The 15,582-nt window shown below is 22.8% G+C and overlaps 9 protein-coding genes across 9 annotated transcripts in view; 7 read left to right on the top strand and 2 right to left on the bottom strand.

Moving 5' to 3' along the window:
- Position 1: 1 nt before the first annotated feature.
- Positions 2 to 1,012, top strand: DICPUDRAFT_86658 (uncharacterized protein; the record flags this gene model as incomplete). Its single annotated transcript, XM_003285307.1, has 1 exon — positions 2 to 1,012. The coding sequence occupies one exon, from the start codon at positions 2 to 4 to the stop codon at positions 1,010 to 1,012; it is 1,011 nt and encodes a 336-aa protein (XP_003285355.1).
- A 434-nt stretch (positions 1,013 to 1,446) lies between these two features.
- DICPUDRAFT_149224 (uncharacterized protein) lies at positions 1,447 to 1,787 on the top strand (the record flags this gene model as incomplete). Its single annotated transcript, XM_003285306.1, has 2 exons — positions 1,447 to 1,699; positions 1,771 to 1,787. 2 exons carry the CDS (start codon positions 1,447 to 1,449, stop codon positions 1,785 to 1,787), a joined length of 270 nt encoding a protein of 89 aa, XP_003285354.1.
- A 286-nt stretch (positions 1,788 to 2,073) lies between these two features.
- DICPUDRAFT_149223 (uncharacterized protein) lies at positions 2,074 to 2,694 on the bottom strand (the record flags this gene model as incomplete). Its single annotated transcript, XM_003285282.1, has 2 exons — positions 2,074 to 2,135; positions 2,208 to 2,694. The coding sequence occupies 2 exons, from the start codon at positions 2,692 to 2,694 to the stop codon at positions 2,074 to 2,076; spliced, it is 549 nt and encodes a 182-aa protein (XP_003285330.1).
- A 461-nt stretch (positions 2,695 to 3,155) lies between these two features.
- DICPUDRAFT_149222 (uncharacterized protein) lies at positions 3,156 to 5,284 on the bottom strand (the record flags this gene model as incomplete). Its single annotated transcript, XM_003285281.1, has 3 exons — positions 3,156 to 3,301; positions 3,373 to 5,160; positions 5,275 to 5,284. The coding sequence occupies 3 exons, from the start codon at positions 5,282 to 5,284 to the stop codon at positions 3,156 to 3,158; spliced, it is 1,944 nt and encodes a 647-aa protein (XP_003285329.1).
- An 807-nt stretch (positions 5,285 to 6,091) lies between these two features.
- On the top strand, positions 6,092 to 8,144 carry DICPUDRAFT_149221 (uncharacterized protein; the record flags this gene model as incomplete). The annotated part of the gene is made up of 2 exons (XM_003285305.1): positions 6,092 to 6,846; positions 6,917 to 8,144. The coding sequence occupies 2 exons, from the start codon at positions 6,092 to 6,094 to the stop codon at positions 8,142 to 8,144; spliced, it is 1,983 nt and encodes a 660-aa protein (XP_003285353.1).
- Positions 8,145 to 8,526: 382 nt separating this feature from the next.
- DICPUDRAFT_149220 (uncharacterized protein) lies at positions 8,527 to 10,197 on the top strand (the record flags this gene model as incomplete). The annotated part of the gene is made up of 2 exons (XM_003285304.1): positions 8,527 to 9,954; positions 10,024 to 10,197. The coding sequence occupies 2 exons, from the start codon at positions 8,527 to 8,529 to the stop codon at positions 10,195 to 10,197; spliced, it is 1,602 nt and encodes a 533-aa protein (XP_003285352.1).
- A 657-nt stretch (positions 10,198 to 10,854) lies between these two features.
- DICPUDRAFT_76273 (uncharacterized protein) lies at positions 10,855 to 12,456 on the top strand (the record flags this gene model as incomplete). The annotated part of the gene is made up of 1 exon (XM_003285303.1): positions 10,855 to 12,456. One exon carries the CDS (start codon positions 10,855 to 10,857, stop codon positions 12,454 to 12,456), a length of 1,602 nt encoding a protein of 533 aa, XP_003285351.1.
- Positions 12,457 to 12,938: 482 nt separating this feature from the next.
- Positions 12,939 to 14,462, top strand: DICPUDRAFT_76272 (uncharacterized protein; the record flags this gene model as incomplete). Its single annotated transcript, XM_003285302.1, has 1 exon — positions 12,939 to 14,462. The coding sequence occupies one exon, from the start codon at positions 12,939 to 12,941 to the stop codon at positions 14,460 to 14,462; it is 1,524 nt and encodes a 507-aa protein (XP_003285350.1).
- A 480-nt stretch (positions 14,463 to 14,942) lies between these two features.
- DICPUDRAFT_97000 (uncharacterized protein) overlaps positions 14,943 to 15,582 on the top strand; it is a gene marked incomplete at its 5' end in the record, with an annotated part of 2,134 nt that continues 1,494 nt past the window's right edge. The window contains 2 exons of the mRNA XM_003285301.1: positions 14,943 to 15,024; positions 15,448 to 15,528. Of these exons, the coding sequence (XP_003285349.1) occupies positions 14,943 to 15,024; positions 15,448 to 15,528 (163 nt within the window). The remainder of the gene's footprint in view (positions 15,025 to 15,447; positions 15,529 to 15,582) is intronic.

Here is a 15,582-nt window from a genome sequence, read left to right as displayed (position 1 = left end):
GATGAAAAACATATTTTTAACAGGCGGTAGCGGATTTTTAGGAAAATATATTATTGAAGAGTTAGTAGAAAATGGTTATAATGTTTTTGCATTAAGTCGATCAAACTCGTCAAGTAAAGTGATGAGTCAATTGGGTGCACAGATTAAAATGACCTCATTGCATGATGAAGAAGGATTAAAAGAAGCAATTAAGGGATGTGATGTAGTTATCCATTGTGCAGCTAAATTAGAAACCAACTCAGATTCAGTCGAAGAACTATACAGAGATAATTGTGATGCAACAGAATTATTATATAAAGTCTCAAAACAAGTTGGTATTAAAGTATTTTTATTTATTAGTAGTGAAGGTGTTATAATGAATGGTGAGCATATTAATGATGCTAGTGAGGATACACCATATCCTCCATTAGAACAACTCGGTTGGTATAATAAAAGCAAAGCAATTTCAGAACAATACATATTAAATCAATCATCGACATCAAATGAAAAAAATACAAACAGAAATAGTGGTGGCAACAATATGAAGTCTATTATAGTTAGATTACCTTTGGTTTGGGGACCAAGAGATAATGTTTTAGATTACTTGGTAGGGCTATGCAATAAATTTCAATGGTTCTGGATTGGAGGAGGAAAGAATTATTTATCAATTGTACATGCCAAAAACGCAGCATTAGGAATAAGGTTAGCTTTTGAAAAGGGCGATGACTCTGATATCTATCATCTTACCGATGGACAACCAGTACAATATAGACAATTTTTTACAGACCGTTTCTTAAAGAAAAATGTTCAATCTTGGAAACTTTATATGTCACTCCCAATACCCTTTGCTTGGTTTTTAGTTTGGTTTATGGCTATAGTTTGGAAACTTTTCAACCTCAAAGGTTTACCATTATTAACAAAAACAGGTTTAATTTATTCATCAAAAAATTTTACAATTTTAGATTATAAAGCAAGAAATAAATTAGGTTTTAAAAACAAAATATCTTATAACCAAGGTATGAGCGAATTATAAGATAAATAAAAATAAAGTGTAATAAAATAAATAAATAATGTAAAACTCTTTTTTATTTTTTATTTTTAATATTTCTTTTATTAAATTTTTGGTATATATTTAAAAAATTTAAAATGAAATAAACAAATACCCATTTTTGTGATTAAATCTGTTTCTTTAATATTGAAATGGTTATTATTTATTATTTTGAATTTTTAATTGTTCTTTAAAAGGAAAAATTTTATTGTTTTCAATAAAGTGATTATAATTACAAAATAATATGATTTTTTTTTTTTATGTTTTTTTTTTTTTTTTTGATTTTTTTTTAATTTTTTTTATAATTTTTTTTTTTAATTTTTTTTTTCGTATTAGTTTTTTCAAAGCATCACAGACGATCATTCAATATCAGTTTTTTTTTTTGTTTAAAAACATTGTATATTTCATAAATTAAAAAAATGAATTTTGCAACAAGAGCAGCAATAAGAGTGTCAACTAAAGTTCGTGTTTCACCAACATTCACTACTACTGCATCATTTTCAAAAGTACCAGCATCATTTGCTGCCTCTACCAATAATGTACCATCATCATCAACTTCATCATCAACTCCAATTGCCTCATTTTCAACAAAATCATCCCCAATTATAAATAACCCAAATTTCAACAAAAATAGTAAATCAGTTTCATCAATCGAATTTTTGTTATCATCTGGTAATTTATCATTTTATTATGCAAACCGTATTGAATTATATATATACTAATCCTCAATATTTTTATTTTAGACGATGACGGAGTATAATCTTACCTACATTAACAATAATTATAATAACAATTAAAAATAATAACTGAAAAAATAAAAAATAAAAATAAAAAATATATAATGTAAAATTTTTAAACAAATAAAGAACCAACAACCAAAACAACTAAACAGAATTTATTTATTAGATATATTTGGATATAATTTCCAATGAAGTTCATAGAGGAACCTTTTAATCAAACCACACAATAAAAAATCACCACACTTTTTTTTTAAAAAAAATTATCTCGATTATATGTTTTTTAAAATGAATATAAATATAATTTATTTAATTAGTTTTATCTATTGTTAATTTTAATTTATTACGGCAAATATCGAAAAGAACATAACCTAAAAAGAAAGAGGAGTAATGGTTAGAAAGTTTTTTTATTATTTAGATTGAAATTTTATTGAATTACTTACCAACACTAAGACCAAAAGAACCTGAAACACACATTACAAAAGGTCTAACTACATATCTTAAAATTGAATTAAAGAATTTATTTGAATATCCTTGATTTGAATCCTCATTACACTCATTATTATAATTATTACAATTATTATTATTATTATTGGTATTGTTGTTATATTCGTTATAATAATCTTGGTTCATTTGTTGTTGTTGTTGTCTTTCTTGTTGTTGTTGTTCACCAATCATATTCTCGAATAAAGAACCTACTGAAAAATATTTTTTATTATTGTTATTATTTTTATTTACACCTTTTGAATTAATATTACTGTTCGATTGATCACTAGAGGTATTTAAATTACTATTATTAGATGTATTGTTAACTGTGATGACAGGTTCAGTAATTGTTGGTTTTGGTGATGAAGGATTTGTGGAGTTACTATTATTATTATTATTATCAGCTGTGTTGTTAAAACTTAATGTTCTTTTTCTATTTTCCATTTTTTTTTTTTTTAAATTTATATTATTTTTTTTTTTTCTAATGTACAGATAATTTTAATAATTTAAATTAAAATTAATTTGATTGGTGCGATATATGTATATTAATTATGTGTGTTGTGTGTGGTGGTTTGTATATTTAAATGTGTGTTGATTTATATATATAACACTAGTAAAATATATGATGGGGGTAAAATAAAAGTAAAAATGATGGTTTAAAACAAATAAAAGTGAAAAAATAATAAAAAAAAAAATCTTTTTTTTTAAAAAATAAAAAATTTGAAAAAAACAAAAAAAAAAAAATTTAAAAAAAGGTTGAAATAATTTTTATGTGTTTGAAATAATAAAAGTTGATTATCGGATCAATGATTAATTTAATATTTAAAAAACAATAACCATAAATAATACTTTGGTGCCAATTTATTTTTTTTTTTTCTTTTTTTAATTTTTTTTCCTATTTAATATTAATTTTCTTTTTGTTTTTTTAAATTTGTGATTCTATTATTTTTTTCTCTACTTCTTTTATTACTAAACCAGTTATTACGTTGATACTTTGATAAATCTACTAATGCTGAAATTATAATTTTTTCCTCTTCGGTTGGATATGGATCTAAAAATTAAAAAAAAAAAAAAATAATTAGATTATTGTTGTGTGTAGTGTTTATGTGTGAGATACTTTACGATCAGAGTTATTTTTAAAATAATTTGTAATGAATTTTTTATAATTTTCATTTAAAGTTCTACGATTCTTTTTCAAAGTTGATAGATAGTTTACAGAGCCTAAGGATTCATCATTTGGTTGTTGATCTGGAGAGGAAGAGGTAGAAGAGTTGAGATCCAATGTTGATACTGTTGATGGAATTGTATGGTCCATATTTTGGGGTCTTAGCTGGTAGAGGAAATCGAATGCCAAACATTTTTGATGTGAAATTAATAATGCAAAAAAACCAAATAAATGGTTTTTTTGGACTATTTTATCTTGATCGTTGAAAAGGTTTGGTCTAATTATCGATTGAATGGATTGAATGGATTGAATGAGTTGTAAATGATCTGATCGTAATAATTCGATGGTCTTTATCTCTTTAATAAAAATCTTTTTTAAATTGTCAACACTCTTTTTAATAATTGGACTTCTGATATCGATACGTTCTTGTTGAATATAATTATCTAATGAATAATCTAATGATTTAAAATTTAATTTGCTAAAATCTTTAAATCCAATAATAATACCATCACCACAACCTTTATTACTATTATTATTATTATTACTATCAGTATCGCTATCATTATTGGTTTCGCTATCATCCCTTACTTGTTCTTTGCTCTTTCCACACATTATTGGATTTTCAAAAAATTCTTTTAAAAATTCTTTTCTGGACCTATCAATATCTTGATATTGGTTTGTAAGTTTTTCAATTTTGATTTTAATTAATTCTTGTTTTTCTCTAATAATATCAAGATAGTTAATATTTAAAATGTTATTTCCATTAATAATGCTATTATTATTGGTGTTATTTCTATTGCCTCTTCTGCTTGTATTTTTGGTAGTTGATAGTTCATTGAGTGACTCTAAATTGTTTTCACTATTATCACAATCTCTATCTCTTTTTCTTTTACTGTTATCTTTATCTTTTTTTTTATTATTATTATTAATATTAGTATCATTATTATTATTATTATTAATAATATTATTATTATTATTATTATCGATAATATTTTTACTGCTATCTAAATTAATGTTATCATTATTATCATTGTTTTTATCTTTTAGGGCTGTTTTATCGCTATCATAAGCAAGAGAAATATTGGCTTGTGAATTTGGAGGCGAATAGGGTAAACTAGTAATCTGAATGGGTGATGCATGATAATTGTTTTGAAATGAATACATTGGAGGTTGGTTTTGAGGGAAGAGAGGTGATAAAAATTGTTGTGGGAGTTGAAGGAAAGAGAATTGTTGTTGTGTTGGGATTAATTGAAGTGGCTGGTATTGTAGAAACGTTTGTGGAGGTGATATAAAAATTTGGGTTTCAGTCTTTAAATCTGATGGTAGATTCGGTGTAGTTGATGGTGTATATATTGGTGTGATATTGCCATCAAAAACTGGAAGTTGATTTTCAATACTAATATTATTTTTATTACAATTTTGATTATTATTGGTATCATTAATATTATTATTTATAAAGTTATTTAATATTAAACTTGGGATTGGATAAATTATTGAAGAGGAAGGATTACTAAATTCATTTGAAATAAATGTTGGTGTGTTGCTATTATTTCTAATATTGTTATTGTTGTTACTACTTTGGTTGTTATTGTTTTCATTTAAATCCAGTTCTTCTTTTGTTTGTGAACCAATTAAACTTGTGGTAGTTGCAATATAATCATGTTGATTAGCTGTTTGATTATTTGTAATACTATTACAAATATTAATATTACTACTATTATTACTATTATTATTATTACTACAATCTAAAAAAAAAAAAAAAAAAAAAATGAAAAATGAAAAATGAAAAATGAAAAAAAAAATATTAATATTTATTTAAAATTTATATAAATATTTTATTTTTATATGTATATACTTACAATTTATCATAGTTGTTCTTTAAAGATGATTGTATATAAAATAATTAAAAAAAAAAAAAGATATCTTTTTTCTATTGTTTATTTTTTTTTATTTTTTTTTTTTTATTTTTAAAAATAAAAATAAAATAAATTTATTATAATTTTCACCCATGGTTATATTTAAAAAAAAAAACTATACACTTTTAATAACTAAACATATGTTTATTAAAAATGAATTTACCAAACCCATCAAACACATACTGAATATTATTTATTATATGTTGGTTGAAAATTTGAAATATATCTTAATAATATTAAAAACCAAACTTTTTTTTTTTTTTTTATTTTTTTTTATTTTTTTTTTTTTTAATTTTTTTTATTTTTTTAATTTTTTTTTTTTCCAAAACATATTTTTTTTTATTTTAAACAACATTAGATTTTTTTATCTTTTAGAAAATAAAGACTAAAAACATAAAAACCATTATAGGTTTTTGATATACTTAATATTAATTACTATTGCTATAATATGTATATTAAAACTATTAATTAATATAAAAAAAAAAATTCAAATAAAACAAAAGTTTTTTTTTTGTACACAAAAAACCACCCCACCATTTGCATACAAACACTCACACAATAGTTTTATTTTTTTTATAAAAATCAAAATTTTATTTATATACTACTTTAATAAAAATAGTATTGTTTTTTTTTTTTCATAATATACAATATATATATTTAGTTTATTATTATTTATTATTTATTATTTTTTTAATTTATTTTTATTTGTAAATATATAATGTATAAATATTAAAAAAGAAATTAGAGAATTTAAAGAAGAATGTCAAATAGTAATAATAGCAGTAATAATAGTGTAATAGTTTCATCTTCACCAATATTTTCATCATCATCCAACGTACCAAATAATAGTAATAGTAATAATAGTAACAATAGTAGTAATAATAATCAAATAATACACCATAACTATGAATTCGAATTATTTGTACAACAACCACCAGCATCATTAAATTGTCCATTACATAATGGCATATTTAATCAACCATTTATTGCAAAATGTGGACATACATTTTGTTCAAGATGTATATTAATAAAATTAAATAAAATAAATTCAAATAATAGTAATGGTAGTAACAGCAGTAATTCATCATCGTCATCACCAACTTCATCGCCAATCAACAGCAGTAGCAGTACAAGCACAAGTGAGTTGTTAGTTGGAATTTCAAATATTTCAATTTCATCTACAAATTTGAATCAACATAACAATCCTAATAATAATCCCAATAACAACAGCAATATTATGATATGCCCAATTGATAAAACACCATTAAAAGAGAATGAGTTTTTTCCAAATTTAGCACTATCTAGTCAAATTAATGATTTATTGGTTTATTGTCGTTATGGTATTAAAAAGAATAATAATGGAGATTTACTGCCTGATGATCAAGGTTGCCAGCAAAAAATTCGATTAGGTTCAAAATTAGATCATGAAAAAGTTTGCGATTTTGCAATTATAAATTGCCCATATAATAAACAATGTCCACCTTTAAAGAGGTATCAATTAAAACAGCATCAATTGTATGTATTAATAGATAATTATAATAATTTATTATAATAAATAAATATTAATATTATTTTATTTTTTTAGGGTTTGTAATCATATACATTGCCCACATAGATCAGCAGGATGTATTTTTGAAGGTTCTAAAATACAAATTGAAGAACATCTATTAGGATGTGTTTATGAAGGTATTAAAGATTATATACAAAGAAACGAAGAGCAAATTAATTTATTAAGAGGTCAATTAGAGGAAAAAACCACCGAAAATGATGTTTTAAAAAAGAGTATATTACAATTAACAGTAGGATTTAATCAGTTAGCATCGAAATTAGAAGCAAAAACCAACAAATTCGAAGGTACTTTAAGACATATTCAAGCATCATTGGAAGCCACACAACACCAATTATCAGAGACTGTGCATGACGTTAATCTAATTAAAAAGAATTCAAATTTAGAGACAGTGGATATAGTGGATCTTAAAATTCCATTACTCAAATGTAAAGGTACCTTTGTTGGTCATAATGGTCCCATTTGGTGTATGACGGTTACCAATGGAATGCTCATTAGTGGTAGCTCTGATATGAAGGTTAAAATATGGGATTTGGTAACATTAAAGTGTAAACAGATATTGGTTGGTCACGAGGGAATAGTTCACACATTGGCTGTTATTGGAAATCGTTTATTTTCAGGTTCATCAGATCAAACTATTAGGGTTTGGGATTTGGAAACATTCGAGTGTTTATCAGTCCTCAGAGATGATAACACTGTTTGTGCTTTGGTTGTAGCAGCAGGTTATCTATTTAGTGGGTCCTATCAACATATCAAAGTTTGGGATTTGGAAAGTTATGAATGTGTAAATATACTAAAAGGAAATAATCATTGGGTAAGAGCGTTAACAGTATCTGGTGGTTATTTATATTCAGGTTCCTATAATGTAGTTAGAATGTGGGATTTGGCAAACTTTGAGTGTGTCCAAACTATTACTGGTGGCTCTGGTAGTATTTATTCTTTGGCTGTTTCAAATCGTCGTTTACTTGCTGGTACTTATGAAAATACGATTGTGGTTTGGGATTTAGATAGCTACGAAGTTATTAAACGTTTAGATGGTCATATCGGTGCTGTATATACCTTGGCAGTATCTGGTCAAAGTTTTTATAGTGGTTCTTATGATTCAACTATAAAGGTATGGTCATTAGAGTCTTTACATTGCGTTCAAACAATGAATAGACATACCTCATCAGTAGAGTCTTTAGTGGTTAGTAGTGGTTGCGTTTTTAGTGGTTCAGCAGATAGTTCAATAAAAATTTGGAGATAATAAAAAAAAAATAAAAAAAAACAATAAAAACAATAATAAATAAATAAATAATAATAATATACAGATAATAATATTATTATAAAATTTATAAATATTTAAAACCTTGGTTCAATTATTACATTTTTTTTAAGTCAAAAAAAATAATTCTCACATAAAAAAAAAAAACCCTTCAAATAATTTTTTCCTTGGTAAATAAAGAATTACATCAATAGTTTTGTGTGTGTGGGTGATAGTGTGTTGTTTTTTTTGTGTGTGTTGTTATTTTTATAACTAATAAAATATATATATTTTTTTTATAATTAATAATATTAAAAAATAATGTTCTATAAATAAATTTTTTTTTTTTTTTAAACTCTTTTTAAATATTTTACAATATAAATAAATGTTAATAATAAAATATATATTTTTTTGTTTATTATTGTTTGGTTTTGTTTCATCATATAATTTCAATATCGAATTTGGGTCCACAGAAACATATAAAGATTATGAATGCGGTGGAGAAATAGACAAAAATCAAATCAGTGGTCGATCATACCCACCTTGTAAATCATTCACTGACCTTGGTTATAGAATTAGATCCATTATAGAAACTGATGAAGAGGATGTCCTTAATGTTTATATAGTAGTAAATAGTAGTAGTATCGAAAACCAACCCATCGAAATAAATGAAGAAGAGTATCTGGGAACAATAAACACATTTTCAAAAATTCAAATACAAGTAACTGATGGTAATAAGGAACAAATAAATAGTAATAGAGTCCACATATATAGGCAAACCAATACATTCTTTATTGGAAGTTCATCGAAGTATCCAAATTCATCAATAGTAATTAAGGGTTTATCTTTTTATAACTGGAATTCAGTTTTTCCTGATTCATATCCTGTTGTCAAAACGCAACAGTCATCTGTATATTTCGAAAATGTGGTTTTTTTCAATACAATTCATATTGTATTGAGTAATAGCATTTATTCTATTAGTTACTCTGATGTTAATAGTGGAGTGTTGTCAATTAGTAGCTGCCTTTTTACAAATATTTCAACCTCACAAGCTATAACTTTCATATATAAAACTGTTGGTGTAACAAGTTGTGTTTTTTCAAATAATAATTTCAATGGTGTAACATTTTATAATGGAGAAAGACTAGTGATCGACCAGTGCACATTTACAAATAACCAAATTCAGGTAGTTGATTGTTACAATTTATATTTTTTGGATTCAATAAATATAACTATTTCAAATTCAAATTTTTACAATAATTTAATAAATACAATAGTATCAATTAAAAATACCATATCAGTAGCGGGATATGCCCAATTAACTAATTTAAATGTATATTCAAATAACACAGTAATAGGTGACCCCCAGAATAGATATTTGTTTAAACTATCTCACAGTTCAGATAATCTAAAAGTCATATTTAAAGATATTAAAATTGAAGATATCGGTAGTTTGGACGAAAATAAATATACAGGAATGATATTTTATTCAGATAGTAACTCCACTATAGAATTATTGAATGTTCAATCGACAAATATCAATAACTTTAAAAATATATTAGATTTTAAAAACAGTTTTATAACAATCACCGATAGCTATATACCCTCACAGGATATTTTTATAAATGGGATCAATAATATTATCGAAACCAAAAATAGTGTATACAATTATAATGACAGGATAATAAATCAACTATGCAACTCTTTAAATGGTTCATTCTCTGATTACTGTAGTTATAGTAGTTTGAATTCAAACCCATCTCACCATTCAAATATTACCAAAGTCGCAATTATAGTACCGGTTCTACTCTTTGTATTTATTGTTGTGGTGGTGACTACCGTGGTGCTTATAGTCATCAAAAGAAGAAAAAAGTTTAAAAAGCAATTGGATCAAAAAACAAAAAATAAAAACAACATTATAAATGAAATAGATTATGAAGATAATGGAGAAATAGATATCGATGTTGCTAATGTTGGTGGTGATGGCGGTGACAGGGGTGGACCAGGTCCTAATTTCCTAAACGATGTTGAAGATGCCATTAATGATATAGATTAAAAATTAATTAATTTTCTTACTTTTTTAAATATATTAAAAGAAATTCTCTTCAATAATTTTCAGTTATTTAAAAAAAAAAAAAAAAAAAAAAAAAAAAAAAGTTTATATTAATTATACATCAAAAAAATATAAATTTATATATTAATCTATCATAATAACCAATTAACACAGATATAAAAAAACAATAAAAATAGACTTTGTTTATTAGGGAAAAGTGTGTGTATGTGTGGTTGTGTTTTGGTGTGGTAACTATAATATAGAATTTTTTTTAAAATCATAACATCATATCATTAACCACAACTTAATATTAATGCATCATACTCTATATACCCTTCTCAAATTGTTTATTAATTTGTTTGTATATAAATTTATTTTTATTTAGTTTTTTTTTTTTCTTTTTTTTTTATTTTCAAATTTTAAAATAAATTATTTTTTTTATTATGTGATCATATAAAAATAATAATAATAGAAATAAATAAAAGACATATTAAAATAATTGTACATTTTAAAATAAATGATTTAAATTAAATAAATTTATAAATAAACTATATTATTAAAAAAAATTAAAAAATAATAATAATAATAAATATAATAATAATAATAATAATAATAATAATAATAATAATAATAATATAATTTATATTTTATATTAGAAAAATGAAACTAATAATAATATTATTATTGTTATTTTCAATTTTTTTAATCAAAGTATCAGTTTCATATGAATTTTTAATAAATTACGAATCAAATATAGAATACTCGAATGGGGAATGTGGAGGGCCGATAGATTTAAATGATCAAATAAAATATCCACCTTGTAAAAATATATCAGATGCTGCGAAAAGGTCAAAGAAAATAATAAATAATAATTCAGATTTAATATTTTATATTGTAAAAACAAATCAAATTATAAAAGAAACCATGTACTTTAGTTTAATAGACTATTTTGAAAATATCAAAATTGTAGTGGTAGATAGTCAAAAGAATATAATAAATAAACCGTCTCAAGTAATCATCGATGGCCAAATAACAGGATTTCACTTTATAAATTTGACGAATAATAAAAGGAAAGAAAATAATTTAAATCAAACTGTATATATTAGTGGGTTCAAATTTATAAATTTTAATATTGGATATAGAGTTTTAATATCGAAAAGTTACAATAGGTTAATAGAGTTTAATAATGTCCATTTTTACAATTGTACTTCCTTGTTTTCAAATTATGCAGTAAATGTTATGTCCTTCAATGAAAATATTTCAGAGGATTTTGTGATGAACAACATCATATTGGAAGAAACGATGGTTCCCAACTGGTATACACAATTTAAAAATATAACAATTCTAAATAGCTCTTTTTTAAGCATCTATGGAAATATAATATCAGGAAATTCTAAATATTTCAAAATATATAATTGTACTCTTTCAAATAACGAAATGGATATTGAACAAGCACTCATTGCAATTAAAAATAAAAATGGAATTGTAGAAATAGATAATTGTAAATTTATAAACAACACCATATCCAGGGTTTTTTTTGGGGGGGATAACCAAATAGAGGGACAGCTAAATGTAACGATTTCAAATAGCATTTTTTTAGATAACAACTTTTTCCGGGGCGACCTAAATCATCCCAACTACTTTTTAACCATGGTATCAATGAAGGATGGATATTACATTAACTTTCGAGATACTGTCATAGATAGAAATATAATAAGCGAAACAACGGGTGGTTTAATTTTAGTGAGTCAAACAAAAGGTTATGGTTATATCAATTTCGACAACTTAAAAATTAGTAGTTACAACTTTAGTTATCCGATATGTGCCTCCAATACTATCATAAATTATATTAATACTCTAGAATTTAATAACAAATATATTGATGGTACAAACAACTCTATTCATATTATAGAAGACAGGAAACCATTTTTAGATACCAAAATTTTAATAATAATAATTGCTGCTGTTTTGATAGTTGTATTAATTTCAATATCTGCAATAATAATAATTAAAAGATTTAAATTTATAAATTATTTTAATAATTATAAAAAGAAAAAAAATGATATTAAAAATAAAAATAACAAAAATAATAATAATAACAATAATAATAATAATAATAATAATAACGATGATAATTATACCAATGGCCCAATAAATGACTTTCTCCAAAACCATGGCTCATCCGATAATATTACAACCATAAGTGACTCTTTCTCAAGTATTAATTTTGATGAAAAAGACTCTGCGATCGTTGATAATTAAAATAATAAATATTTATTTATATTTAATATATTTACTTTATCATATATAATCATACCCCTATTGATCTTCACTTTTAATTTTCTTTATTTCATTTTTTTTTTTTTTTTTAAATTTTTTTTTCATTTTTAAAAAAAAATATTTTTATTTTTTTTTATTTTTCATAAAACCCAAATAATAAAAACAAATAATTTGTGTGTTTATTATTTATTTGTTTTATTAAATAAAAAATTAAGATGACATATTACTAACACAGTCCTTTCAATAAAAATATAATAATTTTATATTTAATCAAAATATTATTGTTTATTATTTTATTTATAATATAATTCATTGTTTCTCAAATAATAAAGATAGGTGTGGGTATATTTATTATTAATGTGTTTATTTAAATAATTCCCAAATAATTTTTTTTTTAATTTTTTTTTTAATTTTTTTATTTTACATGTATATTCTATTATTTTAAAGAATAGTTTTATTTACTAATGTTTTTTAGACAATTTCTTTTTTTCTTTTTTATTTTGTTTTTTAAAGAAGTGTCCTATTCATTTTCGTTTAATTATTATATAGATTACCAGTCCAATCAAATTTATAATAATAATAATTGTGGTGGAATTGTCAATAAACAACAACAACAACTACAGCAACAACAATATTTTCCACCATGTAAATCAATTAAAGATACAATTAAAAGAATAAAAGAGATAAATATTAAAGATATAAATCAAAATGATACATTAAAAATATACATATACAATAATAATCAACAAACAATCTATGATACTTTTGGAACAATAGATATGTTCAATTTAATAGAGATCACAGGATTAAATGATTCTGTTGTAATTGATGGAAATAATAGTAATAATAGTTTTATAAAAATTAAATCACCAACTAATAATAAAAGTGCACCAATGATTACATTTAGCAATATTAAATTTCAGAATTGGGATTATAGTATAATAGAGTATGATAATCGATTTTCAATAAATTTAAATAATATTGAATTTGATAACACCGATATGGTGATATCAAATAATGATAACATCAACGATAAAGAGGACAGTATAGATACATCAATATCAATCAACAGTTGTAGATTTATAAATTTTAAAAAACAAACACCCTTTATAATTAATTTCAATAGAATTAATATTAATAATTGCAGTTTTTTAAATAATAATAATTTCAAAGGGTTTATTATCAGTAATAATAATGAAATAAAAGAAATAATAATCATAAATAGCGTTTTTAGTAATAATACATTCGAATCAAATATTTTATACTTTTTTAATAATGACTTATACATACCCAATATAAAAATGGATAATATCAGTATTATTGATAATAGTTTTAATAGTAGTTCATATTTATTTGAATTCGCAAAATTAAGTGGGCATTTAAATATATTGTTTAATAATATTGTATTGGATCATAATAGTAATAATAATAAAAGTGGAATAATTTTTTGTTCACAGCCATATTGTATAATAAATTTTAGCAGGGTAATAGTTAAAAATGATATTTTTAAAAATATTGCAAAAATAACTAGATCAGAAATAAAAATAATTAATAGTTCAATACCATCAGTAGATTCACCAATCGATGGTACTTTTAATAAAATAACATCAATAAATAGTAATCATTCCCAAATTACACCAACAAAACAAAATTGTAATAGTTTTAATAATATTACATATGATTGTGTTGACAGTAATACTGTATTAATTAAAAATAATGATAATAAATATAATAAAATAAAATTACTAGCAATTATATTACCAATATTAGTTTTATCGGGTATCATAGTAGTAATTGTTGTTTTTATTTTAAAAAAAAGAAAAAAATCCAACAGCACCAGGGGTTCAGAAAAAAAGAAAAATAAATTCATAGAAAATGAAATTGTTTTTGAAGATAACGGGGTTGGCGAAGGTGATTTGGCATCCAGCAGTGCATACGGTCCAGGTCCTAATTTTCTAAATGACAAAGAGGATGCAATAAATGACTAGAATATAAAGCACAATAAAATAAATAAACAAATAAATAATTTTAAACAAATAAAATTTTTTTTTAATTTTTTTATTACCATCTATTTGTCTATGTTTCTTTGTGTCTTAATTAACTCCTTTTGTTTTGGTTTAACTAATTCTTTTAAACATTTTAAAATATTGTAATAAATATCTTTAAATTATTTTTTATCTTTAAAAATAAAAAAAAATAAATTATTTTTTTAAATTCCAAAGAAAAAAAGGGTTATGTAAGTAATAGGAGGTTTTTTATTTTTAGGGCCTTAGTAATTCAAGACATTGCAAAGACTTTTTAAATTATATAAATAGGTAATTTAATTTCTTTTTTTTTTTTTTCAAATCAATTAGTTTAATAAATAAATTAACAACAACAAAGAAAAAATAGTTTTCAATAATTTAAAAAAAAAACTAAATAAAAATAAATTAATATTTATAATAATTTTTATATTGGGAAATAAAAAAATGAATAATTTTAATAATAATTTACATTCAAATCCAAATTCTCCACCACCAAACGAATCTACTGATCCAAAGAAACCAAAAAGTCCATAAAAAGATAACTGTTTAATCCATCAAAAAGCCGGTTTTTAAGGTATTGCTGGAGCTCCAATAAAAAAAAAAAAAAAAAAAAATAAATTATTTAATTGTATTTTTAAAACAAAACATTCAATTATTATTTTTATTATTAATTATTTTATTATTATTATTATTATTACCATGTATTTATCATTATAGCAATTAACCAAAAAAAGGGGTTATAAATATATTTATTTTTTTTAATTATTAAATTTTTTTATTTTTTATCTATTTTTTTTTAATTTATTTTTTAATGTTGTTTATTTTATTATTATTATTTTGTTTTATATTTTTCTGTAATAATAAATGATAGTAAAAAATAGTTTATTAGTAATATGTATATTATTTATTGTGTTATTAAATTGTTTTTCTTGTTATTATATAATAATAGATTATCATTCAAATATTAACTATAAAAATAATGAATGTGGGGGAATTATAAATAAAAACGATACATTAGAGTACCCACCATGTAAATCGATAAAAGATGCTGCAAAAAGGTCTATTCAAATTGAAGAACGAGCAA

Source organism: Dictyostelium purpureum, assembly GCF_000190715.1.
Source record: "Dictyostelium purpureum unplaced genomic scaffold DICPUscaffold_43, whole genome shotgun sequence".
Lineage (NCBI taxonomy): Eukaryota > Evosea > Eumycetozoa > Dictyosteliales > Dictyosteliaceae > Dictyostelium > Dictyostelium purpureum.
This window is presented reverse-complemented; position numbering and strand designations above follow the sequence as displayed.